Source organism: Neophocaena asiaeorientalis, unplaced genomic scaffold (assembly GCF_003031525.2).
Source record: "Neophocaena asiaeorientalis asiaeorientalis breed wild unplaced genomic scaffold, Neophocaena_asiaeorientalis_V1.1 scaffold479, whole genome shotgun sequence".
NCBI classification, from domain to species: domain Eukaryota; kingdom Metazoa; phylum Chordata; class Mammalia; order Artiodactyla; family Phocoenidae; genus Neophocaena; species Neophocaena asiaeorientalis.
In genome coordinates, this window is record NW_020173774.1 from 4,200,255 (window position 1) to 4,217,570 (window position 17,316).

At 49.9% G+C, this 17,316-nt stretch overlaps 2 protein-coding genes and 1 long non-coding RNA gene across 11 annotated transcripts; 2 read left to right on the plus strand and 1 right to left on the minus strand.

The window, feature by feature from the left end:
- Positions 1-201: 201 nt before the first annotated feature.
- LOC112403965 (uncharacterized) lies at positions 202-5,884 on the minus strand. 2 transcript variants are annotated; one of them, XR_003004022.1, is made up of 4 exons: positions 5,749-5,884; positions 3,678-3,779; positions 1,927-2,033; positions 202-1,589 (listed from the first exon to the last, which is right to left on the minus strand). It is a non-coding gene; the product is annotated as an uncharacterized LOC112403965 (long non-coding RNA). The 2 variants fall into 2 exon arrangements; XR_003004023.1 differs by lacking the exon at positions 5,749-5,884 and adding an exon at positions 5,090-5,427.
- Positions 1,799-5,766, plus strand: TTC36 (tetratricopeptide repeat domain 36). Its single transcript, XM_024751718.1, has 3 exons — positions 1,799-2,067; positions 3,070-3,258; positions 5,436-5,766. The coding sequence occupies exons 1-3, from the start codon at positions 1,953-1,955 to the stop codon at positions 5,696-5,698; spliced, it is 567 nt and encodes a 188-aa protein (XP_024607486.1). The 5' UTR covers positions 1,799-1,952; the 3' UTR covers positions 5,699-5,766.
- A 53-nt stretch (positions 5,885-5,937) lies between the features above and the next one.
- TMEM25 (transmembrane protein 25) lies at positions 5,938-10,509 on the plus strand. 8 transcript variants are annotated; one of them, XM_024751714.1, is made up of 9 exons: positions 5,938-6,008; positions 6,525-6,618; positions 6,886-7,197; positions 7,656-7,946; positions 8,153-8,284; positions 8,578-8,608; positions 8,764-8,864; positions 9,007-9,093; positions 9,235-10,509. In XM_024751714.1, the coding sequence occupies exons 2-9, from the start codon at positions 6,549-6,551 to the stop codon at positions 9,306-9,308; spliced, it is 1,098 nt and encodes a 365-aa protein (XP_024607482.1). In that variant the 5' UTR covers positions 5,938-6,008; positions 6,525-6,548; the 3' UTR covers positions 9,309-10,509. The 8 variants fall into 8 exon arrangements, 7 of the variants coding, with proteins under 7 accessions (XP_024607482.1, XP_024607484.1, XP_024607478.1 ...); XM_024751710.1 differs by having other exon boundaries at positions 5,991-6,008; positions 6,465-6,618; XM_024751713.1 differs by lacking the exon at positions 5,938-6,008 and adding an exon at positions 6,097-6,337.
- The last annotated feature ends 6,807 nt before the right edge of the window (positions 10,510-17,316 follow it).

Sequence of the window (17,316 nt, forward strand, 5' to 3'; positions counted from 1 at the left end):
CACCATGCAGACTCCTGTATTTAAAAAAAAAAAAAAAAAAAAAAAAAAAAAAACAACAACAAAAAAACAAAAAAAAACCTTTTAATGAATGTATCTTTCTAAAGGACTGTCGTTCAATCAAATATCTGAAAATACTAAAGGTCAAAACCTTGTCAGATGTTAAGTTTGATTTGGGATTTTTTAAAATAGAAATCAAGTTGTGGTTTTTTTGGGTTTTTTTTTTTTAAAGGAAAAGCGGGTCATTGCAAAGGGCTGGGTGTAATTTTATGTTTCATTTCCTTCGTTTTAAAGCAATACAAGGTTATCTAGCAGATGGTTTTGTGCCGAATCACGAATACCAGTCAAGTCTCACACTCTGAAAACTTGCAACTTTTTTGTTTTGGTTTTCAAACAAATATAAATATGATATATATAGGAACTAATATAGTAATGCACCATGTAACAAAGCCTAGTTCAGTCCATGGCTTTTAATTCTCTTAACACTATAGATAAGGATTGTGTTACAGTTGCTAGTAGTGGCAGGAAAATGTCAGTCTGGCGCTCCTCTGATTTCCCCCCCCAATGGGGTGGGGACCCATCCTAAGGGGATGGCGGAACAGTCCATTTCTGGGACCAGAGAGAAATGCAGAAATGGTGTCACCTGGATTTTTTCTGCCTGTGAATGTTGCCAGTCAGTACCTGTACTCCTTGTTTCTCTACTTTTGGTTATGAATGTTGGGGTTACCACCTGCATTTAGGGGAAAATTGTGTTCTGTGCTTTCCTGGTATCTTGTTCCGAGGTACTCTAGTTCTGTCTTTCAACCAAGAAAATAGACTTGTGGTGTTTCTTTTATTGAACTTTTAACAGTCTCTTTAGTAAATACAGGTAGTTGAATAATTGTTTCAAAAGCTCAACAGATGACAAGCTTCTTTTCTAGAAATAAGACATTTCTTGACAACTTTATCATGTATAACAGATCTTTCGGGTTTTTTTTCCTTGTGTTCTTCCAAGCTTCTGGTTAGAGAAAAAGAAAAATAAAGGAAAAAAAATGTGTCTAAAGTCCATCAGTGTTAACTCCCTGTGACAGGGATGAAGGAAAATACTTTAATAGTTCAAAAAATAATAATGCTGAAAGCTGTCTACGAAAGACTGAATGTAAAAGTAAAAAGTGTACATAGTTGTAAAAAAAAAAAGGAGTTTTTAAACATGTTTATTTTCTATGCACTTTTTTTTATTTAAGTGATAGTTTAATTAATAAACATGTCAAGTTTATTGCTGCACATGGTTGAACCTTCTTTTGGCTTTGGCTGAGGTGGACTAATGGGAGGGGCGTGGCCCGTGACCTGATTACAAAGTCCCTTCCACAGTCCTTTCTTTTAAGGTGGAATCGTGAAATCATTTCCCACTCTACACTCAGGCCCCACTCTACACTGTCTCTCTTAACCATATTTTCTCCCCTCATTCATCAGTAGTGTATGTTCAGGACCTAATGAACTCTGGATATGAGGAAGGGTCAAGAGGACAAAGGAATAGTTCCTTTACTTCGTACATATCCCCCTTCTTCATCCACGGGTGGTCAAGCGTTGGCTTCTAACGAGTTCCTCCCAATCTATGAATATAATAAAATGAAAGCATTTCAGGGAGAGCCTGGGCAGTACCCTCTCTTTGCTCCACTCCACCTTAAAGCTGAAATGCAATTTATTTACTCTGTTTCTCCCTAGGACTGGGGTGGGGGTAGGGAGGCAGTTGAGAAATGTTTGTAAATATATTCTGCCAAGCCAGGGTCACTATCCCCGGGTTAAAGGGGGCTGAGTTTACACTGCAGCCAAGGAATGGTCAACACTCCTCCTCATGTGGGCTGGTCCTCAGACGGACCTCCTCCCTCTGGATCAGCTGGCTGGAGCCTCGGCCCTCACCCCTTTCTCCTCCCTCTCACGGGGAGTCACCTTTTTGGATTTTGGAGTTGAGTACCATGGGGACTCCAAACGATCAGGCAGTGTTGCAGGCCATCTTCAACCCCGACACTCCGTTTGGAGACATTGTTGGGTTGGACCTGGGAGAGGAAGCAGAGAAGGAAGGAGATGAAGGTCAGTATTCGACCCTGGAGTATAGCTCTCCACATTGGCTGGTCTGCTGCCTCGCTGGGGTGGCAGAGGTAGGTGGTCTTACGAGGGCCCTTGTTCCACGACCCTTGGATGATGATTGCTGATCCTCAGTGCACTGACGGGGTCTTGGCAAGAGTCACTGTGCCCAGAGGAGAAAGCCGGGTTTCTCCTCCACCACCCCCCTCTGAACTTACCTCCCCGCTCAGTTCACCCCATGGTCCAAGCTTAACTGTGCTGATGGGGAGAGGGGCCATGTGAAAAGCTCACGTCTTTGTCACAACAGAGTATGTCACCCTCCACAGCAGGGAAGAAAGAAACAGGGCAGGGGGTGGCTCAGCTAAACGTCTCCAACCTAAGCAAGTATTCAGTGTCACACACCTTACAAGCCAAGCCCTGAGCTAATTCTTCCAGAGCGAGTGCGCTCACTGGCTTTTCCACCAGCCCCTAAGGGGGCCTGCTTTCCGCGTCAGGGGTTTTTGATGCCTTTTGTTTCTAAAGGAGTGAAACCTAAGCCTTAATGAAACTTCAGGCTGAAAAGCTGAGATAAACACTGGAAATGGTTTTCATGACTCGGGTATGTCATGGAGGCCTTCCTGTTGGAAGCAGTGGAGTAGAACAAAACAGAGACAGGCTGAAGAGCCAGAAAGACCTGGGTTCAAATCCAAGCTGTGCAGCTTATGGACGGTGTGACCTTGAGGAAATCATTTAGCTACAGGCTAAGGAGTTTGGGTTTCATTCTCTTGGCAGTGGGGAGCCAACCAAGGCCCCTTTCCCAGGTCCCTTTGGAACTTTAAGCAGTGCTAGCTCTCTGCCTTGCTGACCTCAGTTCCCCCTGCCCCAAACACTGCATCTGACTCCTGCTGTGACCTACACCCCTGCCCAGTCAGCCCTGGCTCGTGTCCCAGGTTTCCAAAGCCCCAGGTGGCTTTTGCTTCCTGCTCCCAACTGCACACCTGTCCCCTCCTGGCTCCCTCCCCGGCACAGATGGAGTTTTCCCTCGAGCACAGCTGGAGCAGGCCAAGGCCCTGGAGCTGCAAGGGGTGATGGCAGCAGAGGCTGGCGACCTCAGCACAGCCCTGGAGAAGTTTGGCCAAGCCATCAACCTGCTGCCTGAGAGGGCCTCGGCTTACAGCAACCGAGCCCAGGCCCGGCGACTCCAGGGAGACGTGGCAGGTGAGGGGAGAGTCCCTGGAGCCTGTGCAGAGGGGCCGGGGAGGGCACAGACCAGAGACGGTGTGTCTGTGGGGCTTGGGCATGGGGTGTGGGAAGTCACTAAGCCCCTCTGGAACCTATGTCTCTACCCATAAGAGGCATACTGTGGGCTCGGGGATATTGTGAGAGTCAGGGGGACTGCATTCCATTTACTTACTGATAAAAATTTAATGAGAGCCTCTACCATCCTAGCAGTGGGCTAGGTGCTGAGGACTATAGCGCCTACAGCAACTACTGTGCGCCAGGCACTCAGCACTTCACATGTGAGCTGTAGTCATTCGTATCATCCTCACAACAACCCTGAAAAGTACGTGCTATCGTTATCTCCATTTTACAGATGAAGAAACTGAGGCATGGAGGTTAAGTAGCTTCCTACTCACACAGCTGAGAAGCGGCAGAGCTGGGATCCGGTCCAGGTGGCAGGGCTCCAGAGCCTGTGCTCTTAATCCCCACATGACACTGCTTCTCAAGAAGCTCACAGCCTAGAGGGTAGAACAGACACATAAATATAATAGCAGCATAACAAGCTGACAGGGTTCAGCGTGGGATCTGTTCCTGAGGGGTGAGTTTTGAAGGATGAGTAGGCGTTAGCTGGACGGAGGGCAGGGAGTGGGAGAAGGCACGGCCTGTAGAGGTCCTGAAGTCGTGGACAGGTACAGGGAATCTGGCTGGAAAAGGGAGTGCTGGAAGAATGGAGCCTCTCCAGAGCCTGGAGAGGTAAACAGGGGCCAGAGAGTGAACAACTGCAAACATTAGGCCGAGATCGGACTTTGTCTTGAAAACACCGGGAATCACTAACGGGTTTCAACTAAAGGGTAAACCACAGAAGCCTAGTTGGGAACTACTAGACTTATCGAGACCCGTGGTGGTAGAGGTGTTCCTGGGGCCAGGAATGCCAGGCTGAGGAGTTTGGACTCCATTCTGGGAATATTGGGGGACTCTGAGGGCCTTTCCCAGGCTTGTCCGCCACCTGGCTTTGGCAGAGCAGGGCCATAAAGGCCGCTGGGACAGCCTGCAGACCAAAACCCCAGACAGCATCAGAGGGGATTCTGCCTGGAGAAGGCCTTCAATTCCTCCTGACCAGCTCCTCTGAGGGAAACCAAGGAATGCTGTGATTAGAAAGCTTCTCAACCGACCAGTCAGGATGGGGAGCAGAGCCTCTGCTGAGTTCCGGGGACCAGAACACACAGAGAGAGGGCAGGGAAGATCAGCCTTGCTGTAGGATGCTGCTGGCGCTCCCCCAGCGCCCTGCCCCGCCAGGCGCTATAGACTAGAGAACTTGAGTGAATTGAAGCAGATCCCAGAAGAAATGCAGCTCGGTACCCTACAGTGGATACCAGCTGGCTGCCTGAGGTTGAGTTCACAGCTCTGATGCCTAATAAGCCAAGTATTTATGAGGATGATAAAAACAAAATGCTGCAGGTCAGCTCTGGCTCCAAGACCTCTTTCAAAGAAAATTAGATACAAAATAATGAAGACCATGGAAATAAAGAATGAGAAGAGGCAGGCAGTAGAGAACACAGGTGAGAGAAGCGGTTTTAAGGCATCAATGGAAAAGAGGAGAGAAATGTCTTCAAAAGTTAGAGAGGGACTTCCTTGGGGGTCCAGTGGTTAAGAATCTGCGCTTTCACTGCAGGGTCACAGGTTCAATCCCTGGTCGGCGAATTAAGATTCCGCATGCCCCGCGGTGCGGCAAAAAAAAAAAGAGAGAGAAAAAAAGGACTTTATTGTATAAGACATGGTTGTCAGTTAATTCTAATGTTTTTGGACTCTGGGATTCGGAGTCAGTCACCTGGCACATGGTAGATGGATGGTTAATAACGTATGCGTGCCTGGCAACAGGGCCAGATTCATAATATAGTGACCCTCCGTCCGTGTTTTGATGTATCAGATGGTGGAAAATAACACGGACAAGGCGAGACCTGGACTTCAGTCCCAGCTCTGCCACTAATGCCTGTGCAGCCCAGGCCGAGTCTTGCCAACTCTTCCAGTCTTCATCTGCGTAAAGGGAATAACGATACCGATCTCTAGGGTCAAGTCTAGGCGGGATGTAAACGGCCGAACCCCAGAGCCTCCACTCGGGGCCGGATCGCTTGCTGGCCGCGGCCCTGACCCCCGCCTGTCCGTCGGTCCCGCAGGCGCCCTGGAGGACCTGGAGCGCGCGCTGGCGCTGAGCGGCGGCCGGGGTCGCGCCGCCCGCCAGAGCTTCGTGCAGCGCGGGCTCGTGGCGCGACTGCAGGGCCGGGACGACGACGCCCGCGGGGACTTCGAGCGGGCGGCGCGGCTGGGCAGCCCGTTCGCTCGGCGCCAGCTGGTGCTGCTCAACCCTTACGCGGCGCTGTGCAACCGCATGCTGGCCGACATGATGGGGCAGCTGCGCGGGCCCCGCGACCGGCGCTGAGCCGCCGGCGGGCGGGCGTGGGGGAAGGGGGGCGCCCACAACCAATAAACCTGCCGGCTCTCCCAGCCACCGCCTGTGTCTGCATCCTCCGCCGTCCCCGCAGGGAAGGGCGCTCAAGTATCCCCCGCGCGCGAGGCCGTCTGCGAGGCCCGGGACGTGGTCCCGGAGCCGCCGCCCTGGGGGAAGGGGTCCTTCGGGCCGAGGTCGGGCATCGATTGGCCCTGCCTGGCGCAGCCCGAGCCCCTGCGGATGACTGCAGTGCTCATCAGACCTGAGCAGTCGCTCCGGCTGCTCTCGGGGAGTGAGCCAGGTGAGCCGCACCGGAAGGCGGGGCGAGGCAGGGGCGGGCATGCTTCGCGACCCCCGCGTCCCGGATCCTCTCTTCTTCGGCCCAAATCCGGAGGAGGGGAGAAGGGGCGTAGGTGGGTGAGGGAAGCGGGCAGGAGAGAGCCGGGGTCGGGAGAAGGACGGTCCCTTTGGGGGAGGGGCACGTGTACCCGAGTGTTTACGCGCGCGCGCGCGCGTGTTTCTGGGCCTGGGGCGGGCTGCGCGGTTGCAGGTTGCTTCTATGTACCTGCGAGCGTGTGCCTGTTTGTCCCGTGGAGTCGGCGCTCAGTTCTGTGCCCGCAAGGTGTACAGGTACGTGCTGGCTGGGTTTGGACCTTTGGGCTCGACCATTTGCGTCCTTGTCTTCACTACTGTGGACCGTTCTACATTTGTGTTTCCGTGCATGGTTTATTTTTGTTTCTGGAAATTCCTGGAGCAGTTATTAAGCTTGTCTGCTCTCACCTGGCTAACATCGAGGCCTGACCCCTTCTCTCGGCAGCCTGGGGCCCAGACCGGGGCCACCATGGCGCTGCCTCCAGGGCCAGCTACCCTCCCGCACACACTTCTGCTCCTGCCGGCCCTTCTGAGCTCAGGTACACCCCTGTTCATCCCTTGGCCATGCATTTGTGCGGTCAAGTCCCCCTCTGTCCCCTCCTTGCCTGCATCTTCAGTTTGGGTACCCGTTCCAGGCACCAGAGTTGGGTTCCCTTCATCCACCTCCCCAAGGTCCAGCCGTCCCTGGTTAGAGAACCCAGGTGCTCTGTCTCTTGGCCTGCTGCCCTTCTGTAACTGGACCTCATCCCGGTCACAGAACAGTACTAAGCCTCCACCAGCTCTCCACAAAATCCCCTGTGTTCCAGGTTGGGGGGAGTTGGCGCCACAAATTGATGGTCATACCTGGGCAGAGCGGGCACTTCGAGAGAATGAACGCCACGCCTTCACCTGCTGGGTGGCAGGGGGGCCTGGCACCCCCCGATTGGCCTGGTACCTGGATGGACAGCTACAGAAGGCCAGCACCTCAAGACTGCTGAGCGTGGGCAGGGAGGCCTTCTCTGGAGGCACCAGCACTTTCACTGTCACTGCCCAGCGGGCCCAGCATGAGCTCAACTGCTCCCTGCAAGACCCAGACAGTGGCCGGTCAGCCAACGCCTCCGTCCTCCTCAATGTGCAATGTGAGTGCTCCTCAGGTGGACAGAGACAGAGGTTCTCTGCCCAGGGACCCCCAGCAGCCACCAGGCAAGTGGTCTGGTAGGACATTTAAAAAACACTTAAGCACTCTGCAAGTACGAACTCACTTTATCCTCACAATAATCCTATGAGGTAGTTACTGTTGTTGTCCCTATTTTACAAACAACAAAACTAAAGCACAGAGAGGTTAAGCAATCTGCCTAGGGTCATACAGCTGGTAAGCAGCAGAGCCAGGATTCGAATCTTGACGTTTTGGTTCTAGTGTTTATACTCTTAATCTTCATTTGTACGAAATGCTGCCTCTCTGGCAGACCCAGCCATCCCGTTTCCCAGTGCCCGCTAAGGAGAGGTCCAGACCCCTGGCTCCCTTCTGGGTTTGGGAAGAAGGGGAAGGCGTGCAAGGGGCTGTGGTGGGAACATACTGCTCTCTGCTTTGCACCAGTTAAGCCGGAGATTGCCCAGGTTGGGGCCAAGTACCAGGAAGCTCAAGGCCCGGGCCTCCTGGTCGTCCTTTTTGCCCTGGTGCGTGCGAACCCGCCTGCCAACGTGACCTGGATCGACCAGGATGGGCCGGTGACTGTCAACGCCTCTGACTTCCTGGTGCTGGATGCCCAGAACTACCCCTGGCTCACCAAACACACCGTACAACTGCAGCTCCGCAGCCTGCCACACAACCTCTCCGTGGTGGCCACCAACGACGTGGGTGTCACCAGCGCCTCGCTTCCGGCCCCAGGTGAGCACTGCCAGCCACGGGCCCAGCAAAGCCTCGGATGGGTGTGGGATCGTGGTGCAGAAACAGGAAGGCTTGTTGCCTTTTGAGCGAGTCTGGTGAAAGCTGTCCCTGGCCACCTGGGGCAAGGAGGACAGAGTAGTGACCTGTGGCATCTCAGAGTTGGGGGGCCCTGCCCGCTTGGAACCTAACCAGAGAATGACCTGCAGGGCTCCTGGCCACCCGGGTGGAAGTGCCAATGCTGGGGATCGTTGTGGCTGGAGGGCTTGCCTTGGGCACCCTGGTGGGGTTCAGCACCTTGGTGGCCTGTCTGGTCTGCAGGAAAGCGAAGAAGACCAAAGGTAGGGCCAAAGCAGGGCGGGGGCAGAGGGTGGCTGGGGAAGGGGAGGCGAGGTCAGGGGGTGGGCAGCAAGGCCATGGGGAGAACGTCTCTGACAAGTGGTAGGACAGGTCTTCCTGGGCATGGCCGTGATTTAGACCACATGCATCCCAGGTAGCAGGGCCAGGCACTGGGAAGTCAGTCTGGGCATCTGAGAGACCCCTTGCCTGAGGGTTCTGGGCCTGAAGAGAGCAGGGGGCAGAGCCCAGAGCAGGTGGGCACACTGAGACACTGCTGTGGTTTCTTTCTCCTCAGGCCCCTCCCGGCGCCCATCCCTGATTTCTAGGTAACTCTCCCTGGGGCTGTGTGGATGGGCCAAATAGAGAGGCAGCATGGGGACAGGGGGGATCCTGGGCTTTCTGGTAGTTCGGGAACGGGCCGCAAGCAGGAGTCTGTGCCCGCTGGTGCCAGGGCCCATCCAAGGCTTTTTCTGCCCTGTAGTGACTCCAACAACCTGAAACTCAACAACGTGCGCCTGCCGCGGGAGAACATGTCCCTCCCGTCCCACCTGCAGCTCAACGACCTCACTCCTGACTCCAGAGGTACATCCAGGACCCTCTGTTGGCCCCAGCTTTATCTGTGGAGGTGCTTCTGAGAAAAAGAGAGACCCTGGGCCTTAGGAGGGTCTAGACCCCGCTGGGCACACACCTCATCCCGGGCACCATGCCCTTTGTCACCCCACAGGGAAACCAGTGGACCAGCAGATGGCTCAGGACAACAGCCAGCCAGAGCTTCTGGATCCGGAGCCCGGCGGCCTCCTCACCAGCCGAGGTATGGGAAAGGGGCCTGCTGCCCTGCTCCCCGGCCCTTTTGCTTGTGCCAAAGGCCTCTGAATCCCCAAGGGGCAGAGAGTGGTCTCCCAACTTCCAAGGAATGAGGGTGACTGAGTCTCCTGGGATCTCTGGCCCGCAGGTTTCATCCGTCTCCCGATGCTGGGCTACATTTATCGGGTGTCCAGTGTGAGCAGTGATGAGATCTGGCTCTGAGCTGAGGCCAAGACAGAGGGTGCATTCTTGGCCCCTGGGCACCCTCCCGGTCCTCCTCCAAGGCCTGGCCACATTGCCAACGGGAAGAGGCCATGCCACTGCCACTTTTGCTTGTCCTCTGGGTCACTGGTATCCTTGGCAAGGCTGCCAGGTGGACCTAAGCCCTTGTTCCAACTCTGGTTGAGGGCCTGCATGATTGCCTGTGCCCAGGCGGATGGGGCTGTCTGTCCAGGTGTGCCTGGAGGTCATCCAGCATCTAAGCGTGGCATGGCATGATCCTGTCGGCTTGGGGCAGCTCTGCCCCACACCGGTGCTCCTCAGCACCGTGTACAGCAGGCATGGGGCAAGCCTGGTTGGGAGGGCCCTGCACGTCCTGGATCTCCTTCCCATGCTATGCAGCTTTGTTCCCTCAGGGAAAATTTAGGACCCTGCTAGCTGTAGAGAACCAACCTGCCCTTGGCACAGGAACTCACCTCTGGCCCAGCAGCGCTGGCCAAGCACAAACCAGTACCCTTTGCTGCGTACCTCTCTGCCCCAGCCCCCCTTGGGCATCATAGGTTATACATTGGACCTTCTCCACTTCTTCACTTGGCACTAGACTTCCCCTCTGGCCTGGGCCCTGGTGGTGCCAGCACCTGGTGTTAGCACAAGAAAGGGGAAAAATGGGAGGTGAGAAGTCTGGTGCGTCCAGGCCTGCATGCAGCTATGCCTTGTTTTCTTATAGTGTTAGCACTTTAAGCACGTCTTCCGGGGGGGGGGTGAGCAAGGGCCCCAGGGCCCCGTCTGGGGCTTCCCCAAGTCTGGCCTTTTTATGATTCACTGTGAGTGCCCTGAGCCCTCGAGGTTGACGGGTTCCCGCTCAAAATATCCACCCCGCTATGGGACCCCAGCCCTGACTACCCCATCAGCAGGAAGCTGTTCTTGCTGTCCCATCCTCTGTTCTTTAGGGGATGGCCGTAGTGGCACATAACTTGACAGTGCTGGAAACCTTAGGGGAACATGGAAAAAGCAGGGAGATCACATATCCCCAAACGACCCAAGAACACTTTGGAAAAGCAACGTGGAAAAGATGGCAGATTAACAGAGTGCAAAGTGTATTTTTCCCTCGATATCTTGTTTTGTAATTTTTCTCACGTTACTGCCGAGGACAGTGCTGAGCACGTGGTAGATTCTCAATAAACTTGACTGAGTGAATGCTTTATATCTGTTTCATTCCCTCAAATATGTTTGTTTTTATAACTGAAGTATAATTGACTTACAAAGGTGTGTTAGTTTCAGGTGTACAGCAGCGTGATTCACACACACACACACACACACACACACACACGCACATATGCTTTTTCAGATTCTTTTCCATTATAGGTTATTACAAAATATTGACTACAGTTCCCTGTGCTATACAGCAGGTCCTGCCTGTTTATCTGTTTTATATATAGCAGTGTGATATTCTACTCTTTAGTCTTTTAAATCTGGAAAAATTAAAAGACACAAGAAGAATTTATAGTGCATCGAGGTAAACATTTTTTAACACCATGTGGTCTGTTCTAATTGAAAGAATTACTACTTATCGCTATATACAGCAGTGTGTATCTTTTTTTTTTTTTGCGGTACGCGGGCCTCTCACTGCCGCGGCCTCTCCCGCCGCGGAGCACAGGCTCCGGACGCGCAGGCTCAGCGGCCACGGCCCACGGGCCCAGCCGCTCCGCGGCACGCGGGATCCTCCCAGACCGGGGCACGAACCCGCGTCTCCTGCATCAGCAGGCGGACTCCCAACCACTGCGCCACCAGGGAAGCCCAGTGTGTATCTTTTAATCCCCAACTCCTAATTCTATTTTATGGATGAGAAATACTCCATTGTGTGTGTGTGTGTGTGTGTGTGTGTGTGTGTGTGTGTATCATCCTCTTTATCCATTAGTGTTTGTGTGTGTATCATCCTCTTTATCCATTCATCTGTTGATGGACACTTAGGTTACTTTCAAGTCTTGGCTATTGTAAATTGTGCTGCTATAAACACTGGGGTGCATGTAACTTTTAGAATTAGAGTTTTTGTCTTTTCCGGATATGTGCCCAGGAGTGGGACTGCTGGATCATACGGTAGCTCTCTTTTTAGTTTTTTGAGGAACCTCCGTACTGTATTCCATAGTGGCTGCACCAATTTACATTCCTACCAACAGTCTAGGAGGGTTCCTTTTTCTCTATACCCTCTCCAGCGTGCTGAAGTGTTTAAGGGGGAAGTGTACTGATGTCTGCAACTTACTTGAAATGTATCAAAAAATAAGGTAGACTGACGAATGGATAGGGAGGTATGGACGTGTGATAAAGCAAAATGTTAATTGTAGGATTTAGTTGGTGAGTATTCAGAATTCACTACAATTCTTCCAAAGTTCTTTTATTTAACAGTTTTCATAATAAAATATCGGGGGGGGATCCCTGATCTAGTTACTTCTCTGATATTTCTGAAATCTTTTTGATCTAAGGATCGTGGAATTTTCAAGCATTACTAATACCCTTAACATGACAGTTCAATCTTTCCTGGGAAAGAAGACCAATTTTTATTTTTGGCTGCACCGTACAGCTTGCGGGATCTTAGTTCCCCAACCAGGGATTGAACCCAGGCCCTCAGCAGTGAAAGCGTGGCGTCCTAACCACTGGACCGCCAGGGAATTTCCCAATTTTTATATACTTTACTCACCTAATCTTTAATCTTTACTCTCCAATAATAGGCAGGTCACTAGTTACCTTTAGCTGGAACATACAACAGTCCAACATTTTGTGCAGGCACAGCTCAGGCTGCATTTTCCCACCTGGACTATGTTTTACTGAATTCCTCCAGACACAATAGACTATTTAATCAAGACTTGTAAAAATTAATGTTCAACTTTGTGCATTGCTGGTGGGAATGTACATGGTGCAGCCACTATGGAAGCTAGTATGGCAGTTCCTCAAAAAGTTAAATATAGGGCTTCCCTGGTGGCGCAGTGGTTGAGAGTCCGCCCGCCGATGCAGGGGACGCGGGTTCGTGCCCCGGCCCGGGAAGATGCCACATGCCGCGGAGCAGCTGGGCCTGTGGGCCATGGCCACTGAGCCTGCGCCTCTGGAGCCTGTGCTCCGTAATGGGAGAGGCCACAACAGTGAGAGCCCCGCGTACCGCCAAAAAAAAAAAAAAAAAAGTTAAATATAGAATTACCCTATAGATCCAGCAATTCCACTTCTAGGTTTATTCCCCAAAGAACTGAAAGCAGGGACTCTAACAGTTATTTGTACACCAATATTAACGGCAGTGTTATTTGCAGCAGCCAAAAGGTGGAAATGCAAATGTCCATTAACAGATCAGTGGATAAAGGAAATGTGGTATATACACACGATGGAATATTATTCAGCTTTTTAAAAAGGGAGGCCATTCTGACACATGCTGCAACATGGATCAACCTTGAAAACATTATGCTACGTGCAGTAAGCCAGATACAAAAGGAAAAATTGTGTATGATTCAGTTTATGTGGTACCTGGACTAGGCAAATCCATAGAGACAGAAAATAGAAGTTACTGGGGACTGAGGGAGGGAAAGGAAGGAATCGTTGTTTAATGGGTCCAGAGTTTCAGTTGGGGATGATGAAAAGGTTCATAAGCTGGACAGTGGTGATGGTTGCCCAACAATGTGAATGCCCCTGGATTGTATACTTAAAAATAGTTAAAATGGTAAATTTCATGTTTTGTGTATTTTACTTTGATTTTTAAAAAATTTTTGATTACTGATTCAATCTTCTAATTATAGGTCTTACAAATTTTCTTTTTCAGTATTGGTAAGTTTTGTGTTTCTAGGAATTTGTCCATTTCATCTAGGCTATCCAGTTTGTTGGCATACAACTGTTCATAGTACCCTCTGCTCTTTTTCACTTCCGTAGGATTGGTAGTAATGCCCCCACTTCCATTACTGGCTGGAGTTATTTGAGTCTCTCTTTCTTAGACAATTGGCTAAAGGCTTTTCAGTTCTGTTAATCTTTTTGAAGAACCAACTTTTGGTTTTGTTGATTTTCTCTATTGTTTTTCTATTCTCTATTTCATTTATCTCTGCTCTAATCTTTATCATTTGCTTCCTTCTGCTAGCTTCTTTTTTTTTTTTTTGGCTGCGCCATGTGGCAAGTAGGATCTTAGTTTCCTGACCAGGGATTGAACCCACGCCCCCTGCGTTGGAAGCGCGGAGTCTTAACCACTGGACTGCCAGGGAAGTCCCCCTTCCGCTAGCTTTGAGTTTAGTTTGTTCTTTTTCTAGTTCCTCAGGTTGTAAAGTCAGATTGCTTATTTGAGATCTTCCTTTTTTAATGTAAGCAATTACAGCTATAAATTGCCTCTGAGCACTGCTTTTGCTGTAGCCCGTAAGTTTTGGAATGCTGTGTTTTTGTTTTCATTTATCTCTAAGTATTTTCTAATTTTCCTTGTGATTTCTTCTTTGCCCCATTGGTTGAGAGTATTGTTTAATTTACACAAAATTTTTCAGTTCTCCTTATTGTTTTCTAACTTCATTCCATTGTGGTCTGAGAAATTACTTTGTTATTTACCTTTTTATTTTTATTATTTATTTATTTATTTAAAAATAAATGTATGTTTTTTTTTGTTTTTTTTGCGGTATGCGGGCCTCTCACTGTTGTGGCCTCTCCCATTGCGGAGCACAGGCTCCGGACGCGCAGGCTCAGCGGCCATGGCTCACGGGCCCAGCCGCTCCGCGGCATGTGGGATCTTCCTGGACCGGGGCACGAACCCGCGTCCCCTGCATCGGCAGGCGGACTCTCAACCACTGCGCCACCAGGGAAGCCCATGTATGTATTTATTTTAAAATAAATGTAGGTATGTATTTATTTTTGGCTGTGTTGGGTCTTCTTTGCTGCACGCAGGCTTTCACTAGTTGCAGCAAGCGGGGGCTACTCTTCGTTGTGGTGCGCAGGCTTCTCATTGCGGTGGCTTCTCATTTTGGAGCACGGGCTTTAGGCACGTGGGCTTCAGTAGTTGTGGCACATGGGCTCAGTAGTTGTGGCTTGCAGGCTATAGAGCTCAGGCTCAGTAGTTGTGGTGCACGGCCTTTGTTGCTCCACGGCATGTGGGATCTTCCTGGCCCAGGGCTTGAACCCAGGTCCCCTGCATTGGCAGGCAAATTCTTAACCACTGCGCCACCAGGGAAGTCCCAAAAAATAATTATATATATATATATATATATATATATATCCAGGTGATTCTAACATGCAACCAAACTTGAGAACTACTGCTCTATGAATATTATAGTTAAAAAATTTTTTTTCATATCTTGCCTGCTTTGCTTCTCTGATATCCTTTGTTCTGTTTTTGTCTTTTTCTGGCTTTCTTCAAATGCCTGGTGAAGGTACATTCACATTTAAGAATGAGAGTTGCAAGCATGCCTGCACACACATACACACACACACATGCACAAGAATGAGATACCCGCAAGCTGAATGGAAGTTGATGGTAGGTAGGGGGTACCAAGTAAGTCTATAAGCTTGAAGACTCTCTGTCAGTATCTTTAGGTCTTTTCTCTTTGGCTGATCAGTTTCCCAAGGGAGGACTCCTCCGATATTGTGCTTTGGAGGGATAAGCCAGAAGAGGGCTGAGGGTCTCATTGCTCATTCCTCTATTTTGTCCTCTTATTTTAAATATGGCCCCTTATTCCTGTCCTCAGAATTGCTTGGTGTTCTCATGTCCAGAGGCGCCTTGGTTTAAAGGGGACTATGTTCTGCCAGGGTAAGGAGGTGGGCAGCACAGATAGGGAAGTTTCTGGGGATCCCATCTTTCTACAAACCTTCAGCCAATCCTCCTGTCTGCAGCCCCTCCCTGCACACATGCCATCAGAAATATCTGACATTTTCGATTCCTGATCCTTTCCAGGATTCTGCAGTGTCAAATGGCTTACTTCTTATTGGTTTCTCTGTCCCTCTCCTCTACTGGAAATCAAGTATCAGGTTTTTTCCCCTCCCCCTGCCCACTAAATCTGTTACCACTTGTCCATCTTTCAAAATTGTATTGCTCTCTGGTCTATAGTCATTTTCTTTCCTATTATCTGTCCTTGCTGGTTTATACCTTTTAAAAAAAATTCCTATACTGTCATTTTTAGGAAGGTTAAAGGAGGGAATGCAAATGTAAATACTTGTGTTCAAGTTTTATTTATTTAGAAATGTAGAGAGCCTGGGATAGCAGAGGGGAGGGACACTTCAAGCCAGGAAAATAGACTGCATAAAGGTTTAGTTAGAAGAGGGAACTCATGAATCATGTGTAGAGCATGGCAAGCAGGCTGGTTTTGCGGTTTTCGCTGGGGAATTAGAAAAATGAGAATCTCGGGCAGGGAGAGAATAGCCAAATGGAAAGTCTAAAAGGCCAAGTGAAAAATTTGTACTTAGTAACATAATTATTAGATCTTACATTTTGTGGCATTTAATCTTTTCACGTATTTTCACCCGTAGGACAAGCCTAGGAGTTAAGTTAGTGTTTATTATAACTGTTCCATAGCTAGAGTAACTGAGGCATAGAAGTTAACTTATTTTTCTAGGGCCACAGATCAAGTAGCCAAAAGAGAGTAACCTCAGATTGTGGAGGAGGAGGAGCCCACGACAGAAACAGTGTCTGAAGTGCTCACTGGACAGGTCAGTGGACATGCTCGGGTAGGGAGACAGGCTAACATTACAGGCCTGCGCGTTAGCCAGTTACTGAGGCAGCTGATCCTCATTATTTGCAGATTCTGTATTTGCGAATTCACTTACTAAAATGTATCTGTAATCCTAAAATCGATACTTGCAGTGTTTTTACAATCGTTTGCAAACATGCTTAGAGCAGTGAAAAATGTGAGTCGCCTGACACGTACCTTCCCAGCTGAGGCTGAACAAGGCGACATCCTGCCTCCTGGTTTCGGCTCTCACACTCTAAATGAGTGCCCTATCCAAGGTGTACCTAATGCCTCATTTCTTGCTTGTTGGTGGTGGTTTCAGTTTTTAAAATGCCCCCCCCGGACTTCCCTGATGGTCCAGTGGCTAAGACTCCATGCTCCCGATGCAGGGAGCCTGGGTTCGATCCCTGGTCAGGGAACTAGATCCCACATGCCACAACTGAAAAAAAAAAAAAAAAGATCCCCCGTGCCACAACTAAGACATGTGCAGCCAAATAAATACAATAAATATTTGAAAATAAATAAATTAAATGGCCCCTACCCGCATAGTGCTGAGGTGCTGGCTAGAGTTAACTAAGTGTAGTAAGGCTGTCACGTGCCTTACAGAGAGAGTGCGTTAGATACGCTTCATCATGGCATGACTTACAGTGCTGGTGGCCGTGAGTTCAGTGAATCAATGGTTGTTGACGACAGTGTTATGACAGAGGCACACGGGAACCTTACCTTATATTTCCCCCAGGAGCAGTGGTTCAGTATTTGCTAATTGTGTCTGCGGTGCCTCGATAGAACATAGCTACTGTGAATAACGAGAGTCGACTGTACTTACTAGAGCTAAGTCTCAGTTCTAGCCAAAGAAGGCAGTCTGATTGTTCCCTGAAAACCTGATGGAGAATCTGAGTTCCTATCATGTTTTTGCCTCTCTTTTTCCTTGAGTGAAATGTGAGCATTAATGGCATCCATCTGAGAGCAGAGCACCTGGTCCCAATATGGTGTCAAAGTGAGGCCTGAGCTCAGATGTTCCTGCTCAAGTTCAAGCATGAGATGAACATCAGAGTTGGCTTAAGGGTCTGTAGGAAATGATGCCCTTCCTGTCTCGTGTTTCTCGGGTATGTATTAGGCTGTAGCATCTTACTGTAATTTTCCCCTCCGATCAGTTCTTGCCCCGTATATCAGTACTTGGCTCCATTACCCGCCCAGCTGCTCAAGCCAGAGAACCTGGGAGTCGCCCTTTCTTCTCTTCCCTCCCCCACATTCACTCTATCACTAAGTTCTGTTGGTTCCACCTCTCCTGGTTGCTTATCTGTTGTCTCGTACCCCACACCTTCCCTTCTATACTTTATGCT